This window comes from Nansenia antarctica, assembly GCF_963989245.1.
Source record: "Nansenia antarctica genome assembly, chromosome: 7".
NCBI classification, from domain to species: domain Eukaryota; kingdom Metazoa; phylum Chordata; class Actinopteri; order Argentiniformes; family Microstomatidae; genus Nansenia; species Nansenia antarctica.
The window spans coordinates 2,492,025-2,519,898 of record NC_137677.1 but is presented as its reverse complement, the minus strand read 5'-3'; the positions used below and the strand labels follow the sequence as shown (position 1 = coordinate 2,519,898).

At 41.9% G+C, this 27,874-nt stretch overlaps 2 protein-coding genes across 2 annotated transcripts; both read right to left on the bottom strand.

Moving 5' to 3' along the window:
* Nucleotides 1–669: 669 nt before the first annotated feature.
* On the bottom strand, nt 670–16,373 carry LOC308161904 (chromodomain-helicase-DNA-binding protein 1-like; the record flags this gene model as incomplete). Its single annotated transcript, XM_080535984.1, has 22 exons — nt 670–904; nt 1,073–1,102; nt 1,716–1,731; nt 2,208–2,243; nt 3,582–3,663; nt 4,105–4,241; nt 5,055–5,200; nt 5,420–5,603; nt 6,176–6,329; nt 7,021–7,135; nt 8,405–8,515; nt 9,359–9,432; nt 9,737–9,833; nt 10,186–10,278; nt 11,077–11,232; nt 11,884–12,046; nt 12,543–12,624; nt 12,713–12,747; nt 13,224–13,335; nt 13,907–14,013; nt 15,821–15,933; nt 16,280–16,373. The coding sequence occupies 21 exons, from the start codon at nt 16,371–16,373 to the stop codon at nt 1,074–1,076; spliced, it is 2,136 nt and encodes a 711-aa protein (XP_080392110.1). The 3' UTR covers nt 670–904; nt 1,073.
* Nucleotides 16,374–20,283: 3,910 nt separating this feature from the next.
* sft2d2a (SFT2 domain containing 2a) lies at nt 20,284–26,253 on the bottom strand (the record flags this gene model as incomplete). Its single annotated transcript, XM_080535982.1, has 8 exons — nt 20,284–20,302; nt 22,258–22,287; nt 22,486–22,544; nt 22,986–23,021; nt 23,714–23,795; nt 24,821–24,906; nt 25,556–25,645; nt 26,188–26,253. 8 exons carry the CDS (start codon nt 26,251–26,253, stop codon nt 20,284–20,286), a joined length of 468 nt encoding a protein of 155 aa, XP_080392108.1.
* Nucleotides 26,254–27,874: the final 1,621 nt, after the last annotated feature.

Genomic DNA, 27,874 nt, shown 5'->3' with positions numbered 1-27,874 from the left:
ACTATGATTGGTTACAAAATGAAATATATATATATATATATGAATGCAGGGTTCCCACACCTTCTGAAACATCACATTCAAGCACCTTTCAAGGACTTTCAAGACTCAATTCCCTCAAATTCAAGGACCCCACACGGCATAGTTTGAGACAGATCTAGATGAGAATTTATATAATAGGAACTATCCGCTCACAGACAACAATTAAATAGAGAGGCTAATATTTGTTTTACAGCTTCCAGAATGAATTCAAGTGAGAAAGCAAGCCCTGTGTGTCCATTGTCACTGACCATACGACCACCATTACTTCTACATCCATTTAGAATATGGCACAAAAGCTTTACTTTCTAAGTTTCTACAAATCTATAGTATACTGTATGTGTTTACATTTAATAAAAAGTAGGGTATCAAACAATTACCTCAAGAATTATTTTTTCACAATTGAATCTTCTAAAACCAAACTATCAATATCAACATAGTAAGTAAATACGAATAACAATGCGTTCATACAAACATTTAATGAATGTTTAATTAACTCGATTTCTAATAATGGGAGAGAGACTGGAGCCATTGGAGAATAACTGTATCATCTAAACTTCAATGTGACAGCATCGACGTCCCCAGTATTGGGAAAAGGTAGGCCTACAACCCAGTATAACCCATGTATCTGTAACTTCAAGAACTAAAATGTATCTAATATACCATAAAATAAACATAAAACCTCACTCTCTGAAACACATTTTTTACAATTTTTTTGACAAATAAGACAGAGGTTAAGCTAGTGCAGTGTTGTAAGGATGAGTAGACCCTCTCTGTAGCAGCAACATGCCATTGCAAGACAACCGTCCCGACATGCTAACCTACGATTTGAGCTGAAGCGCAAGTTAGCAGTTTTATGACTGCATCCCTAAAGAGAAAACAGAAAAAAGGTCGAATCAGGCATCAATAGAACATCAAAGTGCTTAGTATTTCAATAAAACGTGTTCTTATTGATGATGGCGTTCAAATTATTATTCCTGGAGAAGACGAGGAATTTAACTAATTAATAATAATAATTGTATAATTGGTAACAAACCTCATAAATGGGATGTAGGAGATTCCATACCTGCAGACGACAGAAAAGTCAACAATCCATATTACACATTCATACCTATCTCCTTTAGACTCCTTCAAAGCAGAAGAGACACTGGCACGATTAATAATATGAATATGAATAGGATTATATGACTAAACAAGGATATTTTAAGTGTGTTACATAATACAATGTTCAAATTTTTTTTTTTTTATTATTTGTTTTTCAGATTTTTATCCCTTTTTCACCCAATTTGATATCCAATTGAACCCAACCTAGCATCCAATTATCCCCTGCCTATTGCGTAGGATCCGCCGCACGACCCCGTGGCCGGCAGCCCCAGAGGAGATCGCCAGGCAGACTAGCTGACTGGCTCCTCGAGCCCGACACCGTTACTCCAGCACCAGACGGGGGCGGTGTTGCGCGACGGATCCTTGTCCGGAAATAGTCCTATACCCCCCTTTGGGAGCGGCCGCTCAATATGCCGCTCCCTGTGTGCCCCGGCCATATCCGGATCTGGCGAGACCGGGATTCGATCCCAGTCCCCGGTGGGCAGCTTGCACTAGTGGCTAATGCTTAGACCGCTGCGCCACCGCGGGGCTTCAATGGGTTTTTAATAACAGAATCAAGTAAAAATGTTACTCACCAGGCAAATGATAGGACTTGCAAAACAAACAGCAAAGCAAGACCAAAAAGGGAAAAATCTATTGTCAACTAATATGCAGTAAATACAGTAAGCAATGTGTCATAAGATATAGGCTTCTTGGCCTTTGGCCATGGGCTGGTCTCCTGGACACAGAACAACAACAATGTACATTTCGTGACGTTAGAATTATAAGGTTCTATCTCCATTTTTGTCAAAATTTAGTTTTCTACATAATCTGATCCATTAGGTGTTTATTAATGCCTGTGTGGTGTTATTTTTAAAATGTTGAAATGTTTTAGTTAGAAATTAATAAAACACAAAGATTCCATCTCACAAAACATAATGGTATGTAAAAACTTTGACGCTCAATATCTCTGAACTACCCTAAACGGAGATAGAACCTTATCATTCTAAGCTCACGATATTCTGTTTCTATTCTGTACTGCCATGAGAGATAGCTATGATAAACACAATGACAAAAGACTCACTTACCCAGAAGGCTGCGCAGAGCGTCAACACAAGACACGTCTAGAACACAGAAGAAGACACGTTAGCACCGCCATAGGGAACTGAGTTGCTCTTTCTGCACAAGAGCCATCAAAAGATGTTGTGACATTAACTTTGGTTTATGTATCTGACTGGTGAGATGCCATCGTTCTCTCTCTCTGGCAGTTTCTTACAGGCTTCACATAATAGTATCGTCATTCTTTTCACATTTCTTTCAAATGACCTACATGGGTAAAATAAAGGGAATCCACATCTCGACAGTTAATGAACAACGCACCAGTGTGAATACACGAGCATACTGTCTGTAACCTTAATGAAAGCAGTCAGTGGTGGACTCAGGTTGTTTGAAGGGCAGGGGGGGCGAAAAGAAAAAAAGGGCACCTACTGCACAACATGGGACCCCATCAGTGCACATGGTCAAGTTTAGACCATTGGGGGGGCACCAATAAGGCACGTCCTCTCATTTTCGCCACTCAAAAGGGCATTTTTGACACTCAAAAGGGCACTTAAGACAGACGTTTTTCAAAGGTGGGGGCACCAGGAGGGGCGGTCGCCCCCCCTGCCCCCCCGCTGAGTCCGCCAGTGGTCTGTAACCTTAACCAGATCTTATCCACCTCATTTTTCAGGTTTTCTGCTCGAAATGACATGCCCACAGTGAATATAGAATATCTCCACAATCACAAGGGCCTTCATAATGATATTGTTATCAAATAAAAGCTAACGCCTGTGGGGTGGCTGTAGAAGTGTCAGAATCAAAATCTATGTAACTGTGTCAGAGCAAATAGAGCTAGAACATTATAAAACATCTCAAATTCAGTCTCCGCCTAAAAAAAAAAAAGCTTTTACAGTGAATATCACCTTGGAAACCTGATAACGAAGCCCAAATCATCTAGGAATCAGTACTCCAGGGTCTTATTAGTACTTGTGCCAAAGTCGATGCTAGTAATGTGAGCAAATGCAACTTTGTACCTGTTTTAGTACAGGTATGTTTAGGCGGACACCTATATGTTTAGGCCATTTGGAGATATTTTGGCACCATCTTTGACCTTTGACCTTTCTCATGTATCAGATTTTTTATTTTTTCGGATTTTTTTGGGGTTGGCCGACCAATGGTATGGAAATTCGGCGTTGAAACCGGACATGACACATTCTCCAGTTGGAGAAAACTGGATGTGACTTAGGCCGTGTTTACCGTCTCGGGGAAAAAATGGTGGCATCGTATAGCATGCAAAGTTGTGAAAAAAATGTGATATCGATGAAGAGAATTGATCGAGGTAAACTCTTTATATCACTTCGGATCCCCATGGGGGTCCGTTGGCTCCTATGAGGTTAATGAAAGCAGTGGTCCTGGGGACTCACCAGCATGATGGCGGTCGCCAGGGCTCTGGTTTTGTCACACATTCTCTTCAGCTGTTTCACTGGGCCCATCAGGAACATGGTACTAGGGGAGAGAGAGTCACTGTCAAATCTATTCAGACAAAGCTCTTAGAATTCATACAGTTACTGATTTAAGAGCTGACATGTTTTCTGTACCAAATATTTGGCACGTTAATTCAGATCATCAGTAGTCAAGTGGTGCTCAGCTGAGAGAGAGTGTTACCTACCTGCAGAGGGAGCAGAGATTTCCAAAGGTGTACAATACAATAAACATAATGATTCCAATCTTGGGCATTTTGTTTTGGGAGCATTTTCCCTACCTTGAGCAAGCAATGCATTGTGGGACAACACGCTTCTGCAACAGTTACATTTACCCAGCCCAGGGAAAGGATGTTTGAAGCTCATTTTAACTTCAAGACTTCGTACAATTCAATCGTACAATTCGAACAATCTTTATGATGGCTGCCAGAAACCTCTGGGTCGCCTAGCAACCTTACAACCTTACTTCTTCTTCTTGTCCTGCGTTAGTTTGGCCCTCTTGGCTGCGGCCTCCGGTCTCCTCTGGTGCCGCTGCTGCGGCTCAGACTCGCTGAGGGGTTTCCTCTTCCTGCGTGGAAACTCCAGGGGCCCGGACAGAGACACCTGGGAACCCACAGGGTGAGTCAAAATACACACGATGAATGGACAGAAGAAGGGAGGAGGAAGAGGAGATGATGGATATGATCTGGGGCATCAGTGGATCGGTACGGATGTGTATCTTCACCGGAGTGTCTCAGAACTGGTGGCTTGCAATCGCAAATGCACACAGAATCATGCAAATACATACTCACACTCACACTCACACTCGAACTCGCACTCGCAATCGCGCTCAAACGCACACGCACACGCACACGCACACGCACACACACACACACACACACACACACACACACACACACACACACACACACACTCACACTCACACGCACACACGAATCATCCTGCCGACACAATAGATCAGTTAAATAATGCAATTGCACACTACCTCCTCCTCTCCATCACAACCCAACATGACAGGACTGTGAAAAACAAAACTGTCTGGTTTTCAAACGCTCTGGTTAGTGAGTAACCATGTTAAACAGTAGATGAGAGTCATAACCATGTATTATCAATAGGACAACAGTGAAGAGGCTGTAACATTTACATTTTTGGCATTTAGCAGACGCCTTATTCCAAAGTGACTTACACTCGATACATAAGACTAAGCAAGTGAATCATCAATCCACCAGTCGTAGCAGGAAGAGTAATCCAGCTCAGGCCCGGGGCCATAGGCAGTTTCAGTGATAGAAGGAAAAATCTACTTCTATTACCATCTTCTAAACCTAGACCTTTTATTTGTTAATTATATAGACACTGGAGAAACAGAGAAACAGTACAGGGGGGGAAATAGAAGTTAGAAGGCTGTAACATTCTTACTCCAGGTTTGTGGCGGAGTGACGGTCCCTCTCCCCCCGCCTCCTCGCGCTCCGCCTGCTGTTCCTCCAGCAGCAGAGAGAAGCTCCTCTGGTCCTGTGTGCTGGGGTCCTTGGAGTAGTCCTTCCCCTCGAAGTAGTACATGTTGTCTGGAGCATGACAAAGCAAGAATGAGCGCAATGCTATGTAGCATGTTGCTGTGGACTTGGTAAATGGTAAATGGGCTGCACTTATATAGCGCCTTTATCCAAAGCGCTTTACAACGGCCTCTCATTCACCCATTCACACACACATTCACACACCAATGGCAGCAAGCTACCATGCCACAGCCGCCCCATCAGGACTTCCACTTGTTAGGTCATACTCACTCTGTCCATTGGTTTCCAGGTCCTCCTCCTCTTCCTCTCTGGGCAGGGCGTGTCCTTCATCTTCCTCAGTCACCCACTCTCCGTCACGTGACTGACCCAGGATCAGCCCCAGGTCCACGTGTTGGACAGAACTCTCCTCTGACGACAGTAACTTATCCACCTCGAACTTTAGGATCTCCCTCAACTGTGACAACAAATGAGAGAGTATAAGAAAGAAACACAGAGAGAGAGAGAGAGAGAGAGAGAGAGAGAGAGAGAGAGAGAGAGAGAGAGAGAGAGAGAGAGGGAGAGAGAGAGAGAGTTTCAATAGCATAGGAGGAAGGAGAGAGTAACACCTGGACACAGAAACTGAGATAGAGTAGTGGGAGAGAGGGATGGTAGGAAGGTCTGTTAATGGGGTGCACACTTAATATCAATCTGTCATCGCCTGAATGCCATAGCCTATTTGAGTATTGTTGCTGACCATGTGCCTGTGTCTGAAACATTTGCAGGAATTGCATGATGCAATCGTGTTATCATAGACCAGAATCTCAAAGGAATGCTTCCAACATCTTGTGGGATCAATGCCACAAAGAATTTAGGCTGTTTTGAGAGCAAAGGGAGCCAACCAACTGTCTCACTAACTCTCTCTCTCAGTTCTCATTCTCCTGGACCTGTCTGCTGCCTTCCACACAGTAAACCACCCGATCCTTCTCTCCATCCTCTCTGATCTGGGCATCTCTGGCTCTGCACTCTCCTGTTGCCAGGGTTCTTCACCTGGAGTCCTGCAGCAGCAGACTGGGCCTGCTCCAGCAGAGAGAAGCGCCCCTCCTCGATCACAGTGTTGGTGAGGCGCAGCTTGGACACGGCACGGGAATACACAATCTCCTCCACGGTGTCCCTCCCCAGGAGGCGTATCACCTTCACAGCCCTGTGACCAGCCCAGAGGAGAAACAACTATGAGAAGAGATCAGGCCGCTCGTTTACGGTATATGTAATAACTGGAACATTCACAGCACAATACACCATTTTGTGACGTTAGAATGATAAGGTTCTATCACCATTTTTGTCCAAATTTAGTTTTTTACATAATCTGATCCATTAGGTGTTTATTAATGCCTGTGTGGTGTTATTTTTAAAATGTTGACATTTTTGAGTTAGTAATTAATAAAATACAAAGGTTCCATCTCACAAAACATAATGGAATGTAAAAACGTTGACGCTCAATATCTCTGAACTGCCCTAAACGGAGATAGAACCTTCTCATTCTAAACGGAGATAGAACCTTATCATTCTAAACGGAGATAGAACCTTATCATTCTAAACGGAGATAGAACCTTATCATTCTAAACGGAGATAGAACCTTCTCATTCTAAACGGAGATAGAACCTTCTCATTCTAAACGGAGATAGAACCTTATCATTCTAAACGGAGATAGAACCTTATCATTCTAAACGGAGATAGAACCTTATCATTCTAAACGGAGATAGAACCTTATCATTCTAAACGGAGATAGAACCTTATCATTCTAAGCTCACGATTTCCCTGTACACGAGACATTGCAGCATACAAGCCAAGCCAAGACTATTGACTTTGACCTTCTTTGACCCCATCCTAGTTACCTTGTCTGACCAATCCGATGACAACGAGCAGCGGCCTGCAAGTCATTCTGGGGGTTGAAGTCACTGTCCATAAATATCACAGTGTCAGCAGCTGTCAGGTTCATCCCCACTCCTCCTACACAAGAGACATCTGGGTTAGTCAAGCTGCCGTTTGTACAGCTTCTAAACGGACACGTTTTTGCACGGGGCAATCCCCTCTGGACTGTTCTAGAATGACTCATAGTGCAACCACCGCCATACAAACTATAAAAAAAGACCTTCGTCGTTCTCTTGCAATGTACCGAACAACAAGACCTGCTGCAAGAGACAAGATATAACATAATACACAGCTTCAGAGTCCTGCAATAACGTGTGTTGATATATTATACTATTGTGTACTGTGTTTCAAAACGTGCATGAAGTCTAGCGCCTAAGTAGTGCATGCGCAAACCGCGGAGGCGCGCTCGTGTTTCAAAACGTGCATGAACTCTAGCGCCTAAGAACTTTTCAAACCACTTCTTAGCGCTAGGCGCAAAGTCAGATCGCATAATAGCAGGGGCGCCTAGCGCACTTCATTAACATATGAACACTCCCACAATGAGTAATATATGCACGGCTTACGTGTCTTACGTCTTATGTGTGGGCGCCTAGCGACACCTGCATAATAGCAGTAGCGCGTATGAAGCGCATAATAAGGGTGGCGGTAGGTCTTAACCTGGCGGTGCGTCTTAATTAAGACTTAAGACGGCAAGTTAAGAAGTGCATAATAGGGCCCCAACTGTCTTAATAGTAGGTGCACCTTTTTACTTCTGCATTTGAGTTTTTGTATCATTAACCTTTTCTTTCTTTTATTTCTGCACTTTCGCCTCACGTTTGGATTTGGCCGACTATTTAATAGCGAGCGGGTCATTCTCCTCCATGGATGTAGCCTTTGAAACCAACACCAGGGTTGAATTTTTTGCTGCTCTAAAGCTGCTCCAAAGCGCTTTACAACGGCCTCTCGTTCACCCATTCACACACGCATTCACACACCAATGGCGGCAAGCTGCCATGCAAGGCGCTGGCCCGCTCACTGGGAGCAATTCTGGGGTTCAGTGTCTTGCCCAAGGACACTTCGACATGTGGCCAGCCGGGGCTCGACTCGAACCGCCGATCTGCCAACCTTGTGATCATTAGACGGCGGCTCTACCTCCTGCGCCACAGCCGCCCCGCAAAAAGTAACTGGGAGAGCGAGAGAGAGAGAGAGAGAGAGAGAGAGAGAGAGAGAGAGAGAGAGAGAGAGAGAGAGAGAGAGAGAGAGAGAGAGAGAGAGAGAGAGAGAGAGAGAGAGAGAGAGAGAGAGAGAGAGAGAGAGAGAGAGAGAGAGAGAGAGAGAGAGAGAGAGAGAGAGAGAGAGAGAGCCCACCTGCTCTGGTGCTGAGAAGAAAAACAAACACGTCCTGGCTGCTGAAGTTCTTGATGGCCAGGTTTCGCTCCTCCCCCCTGACTGAGCCGTCTAGACGCTCGTAGCTGTATCCTGCAAGGAGGGCAGGAGTCCAAACAACACTAGTTTGAGCCTGTGGATCTCCATTAAAAAGCACAAGTCAGCTACAGATGAATACATTCATGGAAGCATACTAACTAAGTGTAATAACACTAATAGCATTTCGTTGTCTGGTACTGTCTGGTACTCTGCAATGACAATAATAAAGTTGAATCTAATTTAATCTGATTAACTTACACACCACACCACCATGCTGTCTAAGTTTCAAATAAAATATTGTAATGATGGGGGGAGAAATAACAAGTTGGTATTGAGATAGCTGTCGCCATCCAATGAAGTGTGATTCAAGGTGTGGTGTGGTATGGTATGGTATGGTGTGGTGTGGTATGGTATGGTATGGTATGGCTCCTGGACGGTTCAAACTGATGAGAATTGAAAGATGATGAGAGATGGTTTGGAGAGGAAGCAGATGCTAGACCACAGTAGACTGTGACCAATGCTATTGAATTTGAGGCAGGTTGGCAAGTTTTTAAAAAAACTTTCTCCGTTATCAATCTAAAGCGCTTAGCAGCAAGTTACACACAAGTCAGAGCAGAAGGGGTCTCAATCATAACATGCCCAAAGACTAGACACAAAAACCCCAAAACATTTTAGTCTAGCCGTAGTCAGCGACGAAAACTTGACTCAAATGTTTTGGAGTTTTTGTGGACTGACACTGCACTGGAATGTTTTCAGTTTTCATCAACTGGAACTGGACTGGAACTAAGAAGAATGGAGGTGACTTGGTGTGACTAGAACTGGTGTGCATCTTCATCTAAACACCAAAGACTAAGTGACTAAAAAGCCTGACAAAATTAACACTGTACTGTAGTCTACCTCTGTACTCCATGTAATCCTGTAGGATGTCCAGCACTCTGGTCATCTGTGAGAACAGCAAAATCCGATGGCCCCTTCACACAAACATGGAGAGCAAGACACACAGAGATGTAAGGTGTAGTGGTGGTCTAGTGGATAGTGAGTTGGACTTGTGATCGGAAGGTTGTGAGTTCAAATCCCGCCTGAAAACCACACCACTACTAGTGTGCCCTTGAGTACGGCACTTAGCCCTCAGTTACTCCAGGGGGAATGTCCCTGTAATTCGTAATTGTAAATCGCTTTGGATTAAAAGCGTCTGCTAAATGGCAAAATGGTGTGGGGGGTATCTTGGTTGCTTTGTGGCTGTACAGTTTGGTCAGTGAAGGCAGAGGGACTAACCCTTCATGCATGTATTTCAACATGCTGTCCAGAAGACACAGCTTTCCACTGGCCTCGATGAGATGCTCCCCCATTTTAAACGGCTCTGGTTCCACTCCTGAGCAGGAGAGGGGAGAAGAGGTGGTTCATGTTTGCATACCACACAGATACTAAACAAAGCCCAGCAGTCATTTGTATCGTCCCACAGTAAATGGTAAATGGACTGCACTTATATAGCGCCTTTTTTGCTGCTCCAAAGTGCTTTACAACGGCCTCTCATTCACCCATTCACACACACATTCACACACCAATGGCGGCAAGCTGCCATGCAAGGCGCTGGCCCGCTCACTCTGACTGGGAGCAATTTTGGGGTTCAGTGTCTTGCCCAAGGACACTTCGACATGTGGCCAGCCGGGGCTCGAACCGCTGATCTGCCAACCTTGCAGTGCTGACTGCACATAAGGACTCACCATGAAACAGGTAGGGGTGGTTGACACACTTCCTCAGCTGCATGAATATGTTCAGCAGCCTGGTCTTGTTGCCTTGTTCATTCTCAAAGGCGTCTGAAAGCAACACAGAGGCCAGTTTGCTACAGTTGCATTCCTTGTGAGTGAAAAGGGTTTCCTTGAGTGAACAATGGTATTTTCTGACATAACCTAAAAAATCTAAAACACAGCAACACAGAGAGCCCAGTTTGCTACAGTTGCCTTCCTTGTGAGTGAAAAGGGTTTCCTTGAGTGAACAATGGTATTTTCTGACATAACCTAAAAAGGTTTCAACATAAAGCAGCAATGGAAACAACCAAATAGGTTGAGACTAAATTCTTCATAATTAAGTCTCAAATAAGTATAACTCACAGGGTTCCCACACCTTCTGAAACATCAAATTCAAGCACCTTTCAAGGACTTTCAAGACTCAATTCCCGCAAATTCAAGGACCCAACACGGCATAGTTTGAGACAGATCTAGATGAGAGTGTATATAATAGGAACTATCTGCTCACAGACAACAATTAAAAAGAGAGGCTTGAATGTGTGAACACTAGATGGTCTCTTGTCATCTCTACCACAGCACAGCAAAACAATATATTGTGAAATATGTGTAAAGTTAAGCAATACAGAAACGTATTTACTAGTTGACAAGCTAAGTAAAAAAAATGTGAACATATATATTATACTTTTTTTAGAAAGAGAGAGGGGGGGGGAATTCAAGCACATTCAATGACCCATGTCTATTTTCAAAAACTTTTAAGACCTTGATTTTTTTTCTTCTCAAATTCACAAACTTTCAAGAATTTCAAGGACCCGTGGGAGCCCTGAACTCAGCATCATCAGTACATAAAGTCCACTGCAGCAGTCTCACCCAGGTCCTTCATCAGGATGGCCTTGTAGTATCTCTTCTGCAGGGCTGACATCCCGTGGTACATCACCAACTCGGTTATCTTCGGCACGTCGGCCGCCACTTCTGCTTTGACCCTCCGGAGCAGGAAGGGCTGGAGGACACACTGGAGCTTTGAGGCTGAGGGCGTTGGAACAGACAGGAAGTCCTGACGTTAGAATTATAAGGTTCTATCTCCGTTTTTGGTCAAAATTGATTTTTTTTTACATAATCTGATCCATTAGGTGTTTATTAATGCCTGTGTGGTGTTATTTTTAAAAAGTTGACATTTTTTAGCTAGTAATTAATAAAATACAAAGGTTCCATCTCACAAAACATAATGGAATGTAAAAACGTTGACGCTCAATATCTCTGAACTGCCCTAAACGGAGATAGAACCTTATCATTCTAAACGGAGATAGAACCTTATCATTCTAAGCTCACGAAGTGACACAGAATCCGATATGTGTACTTGTATGAATTCCATATCGTACACATTGTATAATCACAACCAAATGAAGATGCTCAACAGATACAACAAAATATTGTGTCATATATAAGTATTGTATATAAAGACACATTTGGGGGTATTGCAAATACAGAGCAGGTTGATTCCTAGGTGATTCCTTTGGCCCCTAGTCAATGTTTCAGTTTTGCTTTGTTTGTTTTCTGTTTTGTCTGTCTGATCATTCCCTTGAAGTGTAAAGCGTCCTTGGGTTTTTTGAAAGGCGCTATAGAAATTAAAGTTATTATTATTATTATTATTATTATTATTATTAGGTAGTGGCGTACCCAGAGCAGGTTGGTTCTGCACATGTGAGTAAGTGCTGACGAAGTCGTCTACTTCTTCTGGTGGAAAGAGGCTGGGCTGGATGAAGGTCAGGAGGGAGTAGACCTCCTGCAGGTTGTTCTGGATGGGGGTCCCAGTCAGAAGCACTCTAAATCCCACTGAGAACTGCAAGGGGAGGGAGAATCGTCAAGGCAAGGCAGACCACGGCAAATGCTGAGAAAGAGGGTTAGACTCAATTCGGTTGTTAAGTCTGACGTCACTTCTTTGTGACGTTAAGCAATTTCCGGGTCCAAATAAAAAAAATCCCTGCACCAGAGTACCAGTGTACTACAGCGGTAGATAGAATGACAGTTCAATCGTTTTTTAGACTCGGATCTATTCATACAACAAGGGACTCAGCACTTTCCCGTTTTTCCCATATTGTCAGCGTCTTTGAGCCTCGGAAAAGCCCTATACAAATATAATGAATTATTAGCGTTACTGCGGCATTTCGAAGAGAGCGCCTCAGCCAACGTTGGACCCGGAAACACGTCACGACTTAACAACCAAATAGCAGCGGGGGGCTGGTGGAGGGAGAGATTGGTATGGAATGGAATGAGGGATGGTCTCAAACACATGATGTCAACCTCCACCAGCCTCTCCTGGTCAGCAGGTGACTTACCTCTGTCAGGGCTTTGTGCAACATGGAGTTCTTGTTCTTCAGCCTGTGAGCCTCGTCCACCACTAGAACCTTCCACTTCCACCTGTAGACAAGATCATGTTGTTGTATACGGCCTGTGGTGTATAGTGTTGGATTTCTGGGTGTTAGCTATGAAGAAGTGTCAAGCGCACCTCCTTCTCAGGAACGAAGCGTCGTTGAGACAGAGCTGAGGAGAAAGAGAGAGAGAGAGAGAGAGAGAGAGAGAGAGAGAGAAAGAGAGCGAGAGAGCGTTTTGAGTGAGAGTCAAATTGGACACATCCAAAATCCAGATAAGACTTGAGTTGAATTAATGGAGAAATTCATATGAAGGTCAAAGGTGAATATATAGACAGTTGAAGGTCGTATATAGACGGTTCGTGAGCTTAGAATGATAAGGTTCTATCTCCGTTTAGGGCAGTTCAGAGATATTGAGCGTCAACGTTTTTACATTCCATTATGTTTTGTGAGATGAAACCTTTGTATTTTATTAATTACTAACTAAAACATTTCAACATTTTTTAATAACACCACACAGGCATTAATAAACACCTAATGGATCAGATTATGTAAAAAAAACAAAATTTTGACCAAAAATGTAGATAGAACCTTATAATTCTAACGTCACGATATATAGACAGTTGCCACATTGCCACATAGGATCACCTCATACGTGGTGAGCAGAACATTGAAGGGCAGGTTGTCCATGTCTCTCTGCAGCTCCGCCCTCTTCTGTTTGTCCCCAGTGTAACACAGCACAGTCAGACCTGGGGAGAAGCTGGGGGGGGCAACAGTCTGTCAGAGCACATTCATACGACAGGCCAGGAGACCAAGCTCTTACTGCGCAAACCCAGCACTAGGACATTCATGCTTGGTTCACATAACAACACATGAATACTAAATGCCTGAGTCAACCTGTAAACATTTTTTACATGTTTGGCATTTAGCAGACGCCTTATTCTAAAGCGACTTACAATCAATACATTTGACTAAGCAAGTGAATCATCAATCCACCAGTCGTAGCAGGAAGAGTAATCTAGCTCAGGCCCGGGGCCATTGATAGAAGGAAAACCTTCTTCTCAACCTGTTTTTATTTTTTATTTTTTATATATTTAGACACTGGAGAAACAGAGAAACAGTACAAGGGGGGCAATAGAAGTTTTTAGGGACACAGTAGAGGGGAAAGCGGGTGTCTTCAGGAGACGCAGTGCTGGGGGGCAGTAGATGTCTCAGGAGGAGCATGACTTGTATTCTCAATGTGGACAAGGCTCCCACCCAGTGGCTGGTAGGAGCTATGTTAAGTGAATGATTGTCTGGGACTAAGACATGAAGTGTTTGGATCTTCTCACCGTTCCATCTCCTGCCTCCAGTTCTCCATGACAGAGAGTGGACTCAGCACCAGGAACGGTCCCTCCTGTCCTAAGGCCCCTCTCATGTACACCAGCAGAGAGATGGTCTGAAGGCAGCAAACACAGACAAACACATCTTCAGGGCTCTCAAGTCTCACGCATTGGGCATGAGACAAGGTGTGGCCCAATGCGTGAGACTTGAGAGCCCTGCGTCTTGAAAAACATATACATATCAGTGTTTCCCCTATAGGCTTGCTGCCTTGGGAGGGTGGCATGGATCCTCCACCTCCTGACATGTTTAAATAGCAAAAATGTTTTGCTAATTCAAGATTCATGTTTTTTTTATTGCCATGTGTGTCAAACGTTTATTACATCCTATTACAAGTAATGAAGGGGGGTGCTGAGGGTGCTGCACCAGAACCATAGGTTCTCAAGGCTACTTGTGGTCTTGACTACCTGTCCACTTTCTCACCTGGTTCTTGCTGTCTCTTTGGTGTGCCGACTCCATCCTGCTCTCTCTCCTCCTCCTCTCCCTCTCTATCCTCCTCTCTCCCTCTTTTGCTGTCCACCGAAAGGCAAACATAACAACCAGAATATGTATAATCTAATAAGAGGTATAAATTGATCCATATCAATTTATAACATCATTCTAATTGTATATTGGGTTGCTGTGGGCAATGCAGTCAGATAATGTCATTTTGACTTGACTCTCTCACCTGAAAAACAATCTTATGTCCTCTATGGAAAAACATTTCCAATGAGTGAGGGTTTGTTCCAATGCTTCAATCCACTTTTTTATTGTATTTTATTACCATAAAGCCCAATTCTAGCAGAATAAGACATATTGTATTATTACTACTGCCATCTATTATTACTAATCACCTCTGAGCTAGCTAGCTAGCTTGCTAGTTCGTTAACACTATTCACACAATGGAACTAGACACTTTCTAGTCACCATGGAACTACAATCAGACACTTTCTAGTTAAGTCACAATAATAACGAACAATTTGAACCAATGTTTTCTGTCAGAAATTCAGAAATTATATTTTCTACGGTTGCTTACCTCTCACACACACACACACGCACACGCGCGCTAAACAGTTATTCTCCGGGCGAAGCGCGAGACTACTTGCGGACCAACGAGGTGCGTGTATGTAGGCTACTGGACCGGAGTGTGTAACATCATGACTGTAATTGGGCTAGAATGATTTCAGAAAATAATAATAATAATAATAATGATTATTCTTTTTTAGGTCGTGCTGAGATTAAATTTAGGGATACTCAAGCACCCCTAAAAAGCGTCTAAAATCGTCCATATCGCCAGATTCGGGTTGGGTGCGTTTAATAAACGCGGGAAGTTAGCCTGCTTGTCAGAGGTTTGGGGTCTACGTCCGTCCATTACTAAAACTATTATTGTTGGCCTTTATTTGCACTTTCAGCAGAGACGAATGGCTTGTTTGAGATGAGCACGTCAGAGCGTGTGTGTGGAGGGAGCTGAGCCCCGCCCTTCGTGAAACGAGGAGACAAGCGGACAAGCGTGGCAGCAAAACGCACAGAGGAGAAACATATTAAATGAGGGTGCACATAAATTAGGCAAATGACACAGAATAAACATATTTCGACCACATAAACATATTTCGGCCATATACAACTGGGAGAAAAATATCATTATATAAAAATAAAAAAAACATGAACCAAATTGACATTGAACATTTTTCTTGCGGGGGCGGCCCCCCCCCCCAAGGCAATGGTAGGGGAAACACTGCATATATACACAAACATACAGACATATAGTAGCAACCAACATCTTGTTGAATGTTGAATGACAGAACTAAGCAAACGACACATGCACATCGTTCCACCTATGTAAAGAGATGGACAGGGGGGAACAAAGGTAACATATTGTAGCATACCTGACATGTCTTGCCCAAGCCCATCTCATCTCCCAAGATACACCCCTCCTGATTCTGGAGACATTGAGTCAGCCACCGTACTCCGTCCAGCTGGTAGGGTCTCAGCCGTATCCCTGAGGAGACACACCAATGTTGAGCACAAGACAAGTATAAATAAAAGCTAATGAATTATGCTAGTAGTAGTTGGGTTGGCTGCACGTTTTGGCTGTTCCACTTGCAGCCGTCATTCATTGCCACGATCATGACGTGCAAATCCTATATAATCAGGAGATCATGTCGTCATTTACTTTACAGATTCTTAACGGGTAACAGTAGTTCATTCATGTCATTTCGGTATAGTTTGCTTGCATGATGATTATGTCTTTTCGCATGTTTCGTAGGGCAACATAATATGGCAACATTATATTCTGGAATCTGGAATCATTTTCATTTCAGTTCAGTCATAGTTCAGTCACGAACCTTGTAAACCCCACTTCTGCAGTTCACTCTCAGACAGGTTCGTCTTCACTTTCCCTGGAAGTTTGTTTTTTACTTTCTGCAGGAAGCTTGTCATGTTTGTGTAACCACAACTTCCTCAAGACTGGTAATTAATACACTTTAGTGGAGCTGTGTGACATACAGAACATACACACAATGCATCAGGTAGGCTAACATCAGTCTGGTTAGTTGTCTCGCTCCCCTCTTAAGACGATCTATAGATCTGTCACTATATATATATGAATATGTATTCATATATACAGTACAGGCCAAAAGTTTGGACACACCTTCTCATTCAATGCGTTTCCTTTATTTTCATGACTATTTGGTACATTGTAGATTCTCACTGAAGGCATCAAAACTATGAATGAACACATAGGAATTATGTATTTAACAATAAAGTGTGAAATAACTCTAAATATGTCTTATATTTTAGATTCCTCAAAGTAGCCACCCTTTGCTTTTTTGTTGTTAATAAAATATATTATAATAATATTTAATATAATATGTGTTAATAATATGTTATTATATATATATATATATATATAATATTATTATTATATATTTTATTAACAACAACAAAAATATATTTTATTAACAACAAAAAAGCAAAGGGTGGCTACTTTGAGGAATCTAAAATATAAGACATATTTAGAGTTATTTCACACTTTTTTGTTAAGTACATCATTCCACATGTGTTCATTCATAGATTTGATGCCTTCAGTGAGAATCTACAATGTAAATAGTCATGAAAATAAAGGAAACACATTGAATGAGAAGGTGTGTCCAAACTTTTGGCCTGTACTGTATATATACACAATAGACATCAGCATCATCAGCTCATAGATGCATAGATAATAAAAATAAACAATTTGGCAATAGTCTATCATACATCAGAAAACCCATATGTCGTTTCCTAAACAAATATAAAAATAACAGCATCAATATTATTAATCAGTATTGACATACAATATGTTGCAATAACAGCCACACCAGCAGTATATAGCTACTGGTGTGGACTAAATCATGAGGCTATCAAGCTTACCTCCCATTACACAGTAAATAAATACACAGTAAATAAATACACAGTAAATACATACACAGTAAATAATAAAAAAACGTTTTCAAATGAAACAGACCAAACATCTCCATACCTGTGTGACAAACAGAACATACACACATTGTATCAGGTAGGCTAACATCAGACATTGATACAGGCCACTCCCCCTAAGTGTCTAAGCCACACCCACTTTGATACAAGCTCCACCCACTTTGGTACAAGCCACTCCCCCTAACTGTCTAAGCCACACCCACTCAAATCATGCTAGCATGACTTTCAGTTTTCTCATTAGCCCACTTTCTTCACCTGATACAAAACCGTGGGTTAGCGATTTCAGATCCAAACAGAGTTTACACAAGACGAGTGGGGTACGTTACACAACGACTAGCAACAACTGGATTACGTTCAAGACACGAAATACAACTTTTATAGACATTTTATCAGGCGGAGATTAATCACGACAGAGCTCACCTCTTCAGACGATGTAGAGATCTGGGACGCGCATGCGCACCTAACGACGTGACGTAGCCAAAGTAGGCGTGTTCAACACACCAAACTACTAGTAGGGTCCAAAACCAAAATTCCGTGACCACTCTCTGGCTAACATGTTTTGATGATTTATTTGACTTCTAGGGACCTTTTATGAAAATGTTTGCCTCCAGGTCCCTCCCAAAAATCCCGGGTTTTTTTGCCAGAGGGCCAAATCCAAAATACCTGTAACCTTTAAGGCAGGTGAATAGGGTAAAACAATTTACTAATAGCTATCACTATGAAACTTCCCCAGTTAATCACTTACATTAAGACAATTATTTTTTGTATTACAAGTTTTCTGAAATTGTATGTTTAAATATGCAAATGAGGCGTTACCTAATTAAATATGCGGTAATTTGCATAACATTCAAGAACTTAAATCTGAACATTGGATAAAGCCAGGTTAAAAATTCTTGTTTCATCTTGTTGACATAATATTAGAGTCAAAGGCTTGATTAATAATTAATAATGGTAGCATACGATAACAATAGGTATGGGAGGTCGCTGCCTGACTTCTGGGCAATGCTGACTAGCTCTCCTTGCTGATCAGGTCGCCTTCCTTCGGACTGATTTCACTCAGTCCATCACAGGCAACCCCTAGTCCTACATGGCCTGGGACATGAGTGTACAATGATCAAGGGCAGCAAAATGAAGTCTGGCTGGCTCTCCATCCTCTAGAATGAGAAGCAGCTGCTAGTGCACTCCAGAAATATGAACAATGTGACCCAGATCCGGGCGGCTCACAACGCGCTGGCCAACCGAAAAGAAGCCAAGAAGAAGCACATGCAATGTGGCCACGGATGCGAGAGGATGAGCAGTGTGTGCAGGACCTGGTCGCATGCATGCATGAGTTTGACTCCTTCCCGTTCGACCCGGCCTCACCCACCCTCCGCACCCTACAGTCAGCCATGCCTGCCTCTGATGAGCTCATTGCTGACTTCAACTCAGCCCGTGCTGCAGGAGAGGAGAAGTTGACCAGCATTTTACGAGTGTTCAGTAAGAATACCTCCCTCCATGCATCCGTCCCATTGAGCAAACGCTTGACATTTGCCAAGGGGCCATGCACGAAGAAACCCGGGGAGGAACCCAAGGTTCTGCTGAGATGGAGCAGGATGCTCTCAAGGCAGTGATCGACCTGGTTGAGGTCAGTTAACTTGTGAATCTCCCAGAGTTGTTGGAACACTGTGTTGTCGAGGAGACAGCCTTATTCAACTCCAATGGCACATACAGGAAGACGCAGAAGAGCAAGCTCATCCAGAAGCTCTCTCTCCAATCTGTAGTTCTGAAAGGACCTTACATCGCTCTCGTCGACATGGGCATGATTTGGAGGATCAGCAGAAGATCGACAGACACAAGATGACACAAGATGACACCCCATACAAGTGGTCGGACGACGTCCACAAGGTGTCATCCGTCATCCTTGCCCGCCATGGTGATGCTGACCGTATCATCTGTGTGAATGACCCGTACGATGGAGCATAGTCAACGAAAGATGACGAGCGAGACCTGCGGGTACAGGGTAAGGCACATGTCCTCAACACCTACATGAAATTGGGTGACACTCTGCCAGAGTGTTCAAAACGCTGCTGTGTAGCGTCAGCAACAAGGTGCAGCTGCAACAACTAATATGCAGCTACCTGACCGACCTTGCACAGACTGTAGATGCAGATATTGTTTACTCTGTTGGCTCTCATCGCACCAACTTGTCAACACAACAACCAATGCAGAACTACATCTTTGACCAGTCTGAGGCTGACACCATCCTCTTCTCTGCTTATGCAGTTCTGCGTGAGTCAGGCTACAGTGGCCCTGTTGTCATAGATGCAGCTGACACCGATGCCTATGTCGCAGCAGCGGCCATCTCACAGCAGTTGCCAGGTATGCTCTATATCAAGAAAAAGCAGGAGATAATTGTATGCCGTGGCCTAGTGACTGAGGAGATGGCAGACTGTATTGTGCAGCTACATTGTATTACAGGCTGTGATGCCAACTCAGGCTTCTATGGAACAAGGAAATTGTCGGTGTATGACAAGGTGGCTAAGAGCCCTGTGGCAAGACGGCAACTCTCACGGTGTGGAGATAGCCTTCACCTTGAGGAGGAGGTGGTAGAGGAGCTCTTCCAGTTCACACAAGATGTCATCTATGGCCACAAAAAGAGCAGCACCATGGCTGAGGCCCGTGCCGAGAAGTGGAAGAGAATGAAAAACAACTCTTGGACTTCATCCGTCTCCCTCCAGATGCAGAACGCCAACACTGTCTCCGTGCCAACTACTTGGCATATCTAGTGCGCCACCCCTCCCTGAAGCACAACCCCTCGCCCCTCGGACATGGCTGGGAGCTGGTGGGTGGTCACTGTCATCCTGTCCGCCACACACAACCTGCTCTCCCAATGAATCTACCTGCACCAGGGCCAGCTGAAGACAAGGAGGAAGATGAGAGTGAGGAGGGAGATGAGGAGGAGGGAGAGGAGGATTCAGAATCTAGTGAGGCAGAATGTTCTGATTCAGAGTGATCACCTATGTTTAAAGTGGTTCAATTGTTCTGTTATAACTTCAAGTTACAGCTATTAAAGAGCTTATTTTGAAGTATAATTACGTCTCTTGTTATACGTTCATAATAGTTGATACCCTGGTGGCAACTAACGGGCATCCAATTTAACAAACAAAGTAATCAAGCCTTTGACTCTAATATGTCAACAAGATGAAACAAGAATTTTTAACCTGGCTTTATCCAATGTTCAGATTTAAGTTCTTGAATGTTATGCAAATTACCGCATATTTAATTAGGTAACACCTCATTTGCGTATTTAAACATACAATTTCAGAAAACTTGTAATACAAAAAATAATTGTCTTAATGTAAGTGATTAACTGGGGAAGTTTCATAGTGATAGCTATTAGTTTTTTTTTTTTTACCCTATTCACCTGCCTTAAAGGTTACAGGTATTTTGGATTTGGCCCTCTGGCAAAAAAAAACGGGATTTTTGGGAGGGACCTGGAGGCTACATTTTTCATAAAAGGTCCCTAGAAGTCAAATAAATCATCAAAACGTGTTAGCCAGAGAGTGGTCACGGAATTTTGGTTTTGGACCCTACTATACAGAGCACACAGGTAGGAGATTCAAACAAAACAAAGAAACAAGGGGTGTTTTGGTGAGATTCATATGCAGACCATATTAACCTGTTACACTTAGTTTGTTTACAGTCATATATATTAAACTCACCAACTGCCAAATAATTCCGGAACACTCACCACCAATTGTTCTATGTGGTGTCTACCTAGCAACAGGACTATGATTGGTTACAAAATGAAATATATATATATGAATGCAGGGTTCCCACACCTTCTGAAACATCACATTCAAGCACCTTTCAAGGACTTTCAAGACTCAATTCCCTCAAATTCAAGGACCCCACACAGCATAGTTTGAGACAGATCTAGATGAGAATTTATATAATAGGAACTATCCGCTCACAGACAACAATTAAATAGAGAGGCTAATATTTTTATTACAGCTTCCAGAATGAATTCAAGTGAGAAAGCAAGCCCTGTGTGTCCATTGTCACTGACCATATGACCACCATTACTTCTACACCCATTTAGAATATGGCACAAAAGCTTTACTTTCTAATTTTCTACAAATCTATAGTATACTGTATGTATTTACATTGAATAAAAAGTAGGGTATCAAACAATTACCTCAAGAATTTTATTTCACAATTGAATCTTCTAAAACCAAACTATCAATATCAACATAGTAAGTAAATACGAGTAACAATGCGTTCATACAAACATTTAATGAAGGTTTAATTAACTGGATTTCTAATAATGGGCCATTGGAGAATAGTGGGAAAAACGGTATCATCTATACTTCAATGTGACAGCATCGACATCCCCAGTATTGGGAAAAGGTAGGCCTACAACCCAGTATAACCCATGTATCTGTAATTTCAAGAACTAAAATGCATCTAATATACCATAAAATAAACATAAAACCTCACTCTCTGGAACAAGTTTTTTACAAGATCATTAAAAATGGCAGACAAGACAGAGATGAAGCTAGTGCAGTGTTGTAAGGATGAGTAGACCCTCTCTGTAGCAGCAACTTGCCATTGCAAGACAACCGTCCCGACATGCTAACCTACGATTTGAGCTGAAGCGCAAGTTAGCAGTTTTATGACTGCATCCCTAAAGAGAAAACAGAAAAAGGTGGAATCAGGCATAGAATATCAAAGTGCTTCATATTTCAATGAAACGTGTTCTTATTGATGATGGCATTCAAATTATTATTCCTCGAGAAGACTTATGGTAACATAATTTAATTAATAATTTAATTAATTAATAATAATAATTGTATAATTGGTAACAAACCTCATAAAAGGGATGTACGAGATGCCATACCTGCAGACGACAGAAAAGTCAGCAATTACACATTCATACCTATCTCCTTTAGACTCCTTCAAAGCAGAAGAGACACTGGCACGATTAATTATGAATATGAATAGGATTATATGACTAAACAAGGATATTTTAAGTGTGTTACATAATACAATGTTCAATGGGTTTTTAATAACAGAATCAAGTAAAAATGTTACTCACCAGGCAAATGAGAGGACTTGCAAAATGACAAACAGCAAAGCAAGACCAAAATTCTTCCACTAAAAGGGAAAAATCTATTGTCAACTAATATGCAGTAAACACAGTAAACAATGTGTCATAAGTTACAGGCTGCTTGCACAGCCTTTGGCCATGGGCTGGTCTCCTGGACACAGAACAACAACAATGTACATTTCGTGACGTTAGAATTATAAGGTTCTATCTCCATTTTTGGTCAAAATTTAGTTTTTTACATAATCTGATCCATTAGGTGTTTATTAATGCCTGTGTGGTGTTATTTTTAAAATGTTGACATTTTTTAGTTAGAAATTAATAAAATACAAAGGTTCCATCTCACAAAACATAATGGAATGTAAAAACTTTGACGCTCAATATCTCTGAACTACCCTAAACGGAGATAGAACCTTATCATTCTAAGATCACGATATTCTGTTTATATTCTGTTCTGCCATGATAAACACAATGACAAAAGACTCACTTACCCAGAAGGCTGCGCAGAGCGTCAACACAAGACACGTCTAGAACACAGAAGACGACACGTAAGCACCGCCATAGGGAACTGAGTTGCTCTTTCTGCACAAGAGCCATCAAAAGATGTTGTGACATTAACTTTGGTTTATGTATCTGACTGGTGAGATGCCATCGTTCTCTCTCTCTGGCAGTTTCTTACAGGCTTCACATAGTATCGTCATTCTTTTCACATTTCTTGCAAATGACCTACATTGGGAGGGTAAAATAAAGGGAATCCACATCTCGACAGTTAATGAACAATACACCACTGTGAAGACATGAGCATACTGTCTGTTAGGTCTGGAAGACCCATCTCTTCAGGTTACACCTTAACTGCTCCTCCTGAGACATCTAGTGCCCCTCAGCACTGCGTCTCCTGAAGACACCCGCTTTTCCCCTCTACTGTGTCCCCTAAAAACTTCTATTGCCCCCCTTGTACTGTTTCTCTGTTTATCCAGTGTCACAAAAAAAAAAAAAGTTTAGAAGAAGGTGATAGAAGAAGGTTTTTCCTTCTATCAGTGGCCCCGGGCCTGAGCTGGATTACTCTTCCTGCTACGACTGGTGGATTGATGATTCACTTGCTTAGTATTCAAATGTATTGATTGTAAAGTCGCTTTGGAATAAGGCGTCTGCTAAATACCAAAAATGTAAAATGTAAATGTCTGTAACCTTAATGAAAGCAGTGGTCCTGGGGACTCACCAGCATGATGGCGGTCGCCAGGGCTCTGGTTTTGTCACACATTCTCTTCAGCTGTTTCACTGGGCCCATCAGGAACATGGTACTAGGGGGAGAGAGTCACTGTGTTAGAATAAAATCAGATCGGTTCTTTCGTTGACTGCTCCAAGAAAGAGGAGAGATGTTTTCTATCTAAGAATAATTTTCCGAATCTTTATTAATAAGCTATTACAGAAAATGGAGTGACATTTTCCTAGTGAATGTGGTATTTTCAAGATGGCGGTTGTGAAGAAATAATATGGGATGGGACATGGGATGACGATTGTCCATTGACCAATCAACGGTGTGCAGCGTCACACGTCACTGCGTGCGTCCCAGGTCCCAGGTCCCAGGTCCCTGCTCGGATGTGGTACCTGGGACCTAGGACTGAAGCGACCCGGACCGACGAATGGAAAAGGGGACCAAAGCGGGCTGACCTAGGTCAGCACCAGGTCAGCACCAGGTCTGCAACGTAGTGGAAAAGCATCATTAGTGGTATATTTATTGAATATCACACGTGGAGTACAGAGTATAGCACCTTAACCTGAGGCGGTCTCAGAGGGAAGGTGGTCTTTTTTCAGATTTACATTACATTATATACTTTCACAAGACACAGAGTTCGTCCCATTTTGGCCACTATGATGTAAGAGCTGAATGGCCTATTAGAATGTTCTAGAACTATGAATGGAGTGTTGTCTTGTGTTTGACGTGAGAGCTGAGAAAAAGGAGTATCCTGCTACACCTGGCTTCAAGGCCATCAGACGCCTTCCCAGGCAGACAGTAACTCCCTCATTCCCTTGCTATTACAATGGGTCATATTATGTTCGTAGGATACAATATTGATAATGTGCATATTAAAACAGGAAAACTGATAAGATATGTAACATCTTGAAAATAAGCAGCTGGTGCTAGAGAATGGACAATAGAACCTTTGAAAAATATATCCTAACACCTGTCAAATCTATTCAGATCTTAGAATTCATACAGTTACTGATTTAAGAGCTGACATGTTTTCTGTAACCAAATAGTTGGCAAGTTAATTCAGATCATCAGTAGTCAAGTGGTGCTCAGCTGAGAGAGAGTGTTACCTACCTGCAGAGGGAGCAGAGATTTCCAAAGGTGTACAATACAATAAACATAATGATTCCAATCTTGGGAATAAACAGCACACACACGCCCTGGAGAAGGAAAGAAGCAAAGATAAGGATGTAATAAGTTGATCAGTCCAGAGTTTTGATCATGCATGGCCTAGTGTCACTTGTTGGGTTTCATGAAGCTTAGGGGGGATATTTTAGGCCTGAATGACAAATTGTGACGTTAGAATTATAAGGTTCTATAAGGTTCTTTTTACATAATCTGATCCATTAGGTGTTTATTAATGCCTGTGTGGTGTTATTTTTAAAATGTTGACATTTTTGAGTTAGTAATTAATAAAATACAAAGGTTCCATCTCACAAAACATAATGGAATGTAAAAACGTTGACACTCAATATCTCTGAACTGCCCTAAACGGAGATAGGACCTTACAATTCTAAGCTCACGAAATGTAGGTCATACTAGATCAAACATATACGTGACTATGTATGCCAGTTAAGGAAGGAGAATCTTCCTTAAAGTTTCCTTGATGTTTACTTGTGTGAAAGTCAGATGAAAGAAACCACTGAAACTGACGTCTGGAACATTCCTGAGAACCAGAGGAACCAGTAGAGCCACATCTCTGACAAGATGCGCCCAGGAGGAAGTATGACAACAGACTGTCATTGAACATCACATTTCATCTTAAATTAAATAGGCCACTTTTATGAAGACCACACATGGTTCCCTCACCAGCACAGTACACACAACCCCGATCACAAAACATCCGACGAAGCCCTTCACGCGGGTCCCCCAGCCCAGGGTAGAGGCCTCATCTGCCATCTGAAACAATGAATGAATGAATGAATGAATGAATGGTCTTTATTGTCACTAATACAGTACAGGTACCATACAACGACATTTGGGAGGGGGGGCTCCCCTGGTGCTAGGAAAAAAATACTAAAAACAAGAAGGGAAAAGAGCTGGTTTACATAAATAAAGTCTATGTACACTATCTACTATACTATACTACTATACTATACAAATAAAACACTGTGCTGTACTCTATGCTATGCTATAAATATCCTAACATTTCCTATCTCTGAACCTTATGTACACTAGGGTTGTCATATTGCACATAGTATATTGCAAGCAGTCAGTCTTATGCACATTGCCAGATGATGCTATGTATGACTCTAGAATCATTTTTATTTTACACGTGTTTTAGACATTTGCACATTTGAAAAGAGGGTTAATGATTAAGTTGTGTACAGCATTTACCGTAGGATATTAATTAAACAGTTAATTAAACCGTCAGTTGTACATTCTCAATGTTGTCACCCATACATATGGCTCCACCTAAACTTGTTATTGTGGCTTTTTACCTGCAAAATGTTGCGGTCTTCACTGGGTCCATCCTTGCCACTCAATACCGCTTTAAGTTTGTCCATGACTTTCAATGCATTAGTTGAATCACTAGTTGAGAGCTAAATGACATTTAAATGAGTTAGAATCACGTTAGACGAATATATGTTTTTTCCCGGTAAAGTTCCGTCACGCTGTGAAGAAGGCATTCAAACCTCACCGTGATTGCGATTCTGACGGAACACCTGTCACCTGTCACCTGCACAGGTGATTCTGTTGCCAATTTACACTACAACGACACCTACTGGCAACCGTCTGTAAGTGCGTCAATGAGTACACGAAAAACGTGGACGACGCGTAAAAACAATTGCAGGTGCATTCAAAATGATGATTTAATATACATTTTTACATCATTTGCAAAAATACTTTTGCATCTTATTTCACAACACCAACACCAGTACTTTAGATAAGATCATACATTGTTATTAATTTAACAACTGGGAAATAAAAACGATTTCCACAACTCAATCGAACACAATATCAATCGAAAGATTTGACACTAAACGTACATTAAAATCACATTTAAATCTTTAAAAAATGTACAAAAGTACACAAGTATCGGGGCGTCTTCAATATAGATTACAGAAACAAATAGCCTATGATCAAATAAATACAACCGCCTACAGATATTCTGTCAGGGGAGACCGGGCAGCTTAGTGAAGTTGTTTTTCTTCAGTTGTACTAAAACAAGGCAGAATGGCAACAAGGCAAAAGTAACGACATAGCTATATTATAATAGTTATAACACCTAGATTATGATCTAGGGACATGTCAAGTAAGATGAGGTTAATTTGGCTTATGAAATTGATCCTCATCCACAACAATTTCATGGAATCCAAAGATAATATTTAGATAACACAGAGTGTAATATGGTATGATTTATATTACTCCTGAATAAAGGCACGATATATTTTTCTTACAATATTTTCTTTGTCTGAACATTGATTTCAATGATGTCTCTTAAACGAATCTACATATCCTAACCTAACAAGTTAATACATACAGATGAAATTACTCAACGCATGTTCCACATGTTAACCACTTGATGGCGCTGTCCCACAAACAATTACACATGTTAACCACTTGATGGCGCTGTCATGCACACAAATAATTACACTGTTTGGCAAAAAGCTCCTGGTTTGGCTGGTCATACATACATTAGTCATACTATCACAGTCAAGCATTATTGTATATGTGCATGCTATATTTATAAAAACCAAAACAATGTATGTGGCTTGAACAATGATGGCATTGAAAAGAAGGGACAACGTCTGATTATATTGGGCAGAGGTAGAGAGAGATGGGACAAAATGTACTAATTTGACACAAAAGTCAGGGGGGCAAATATGTCAGCATCACTGTATCACTTTTGTCAGCATATATACAAGAATTGGAGTACTGGTATGGCGCTGTGGACTGCTGGGATTCCTCATGTAAAATCCCTGATGATGAAATCACCCAAATCATGTGGAATCGTGAGGTTAGAATTGGTTCTATCTCCATTTTTGTCAAAATTGAGTTTTTTACATAATCTGATCCATTAGGTGTTTATTAATGCCTGTGTGGTGTTATTTTTTAAATGTTGACATTTTTGAGTTAGTAATTCATAAAATACAAAGGTTTCGTCTCACAAAACATAATGGAATG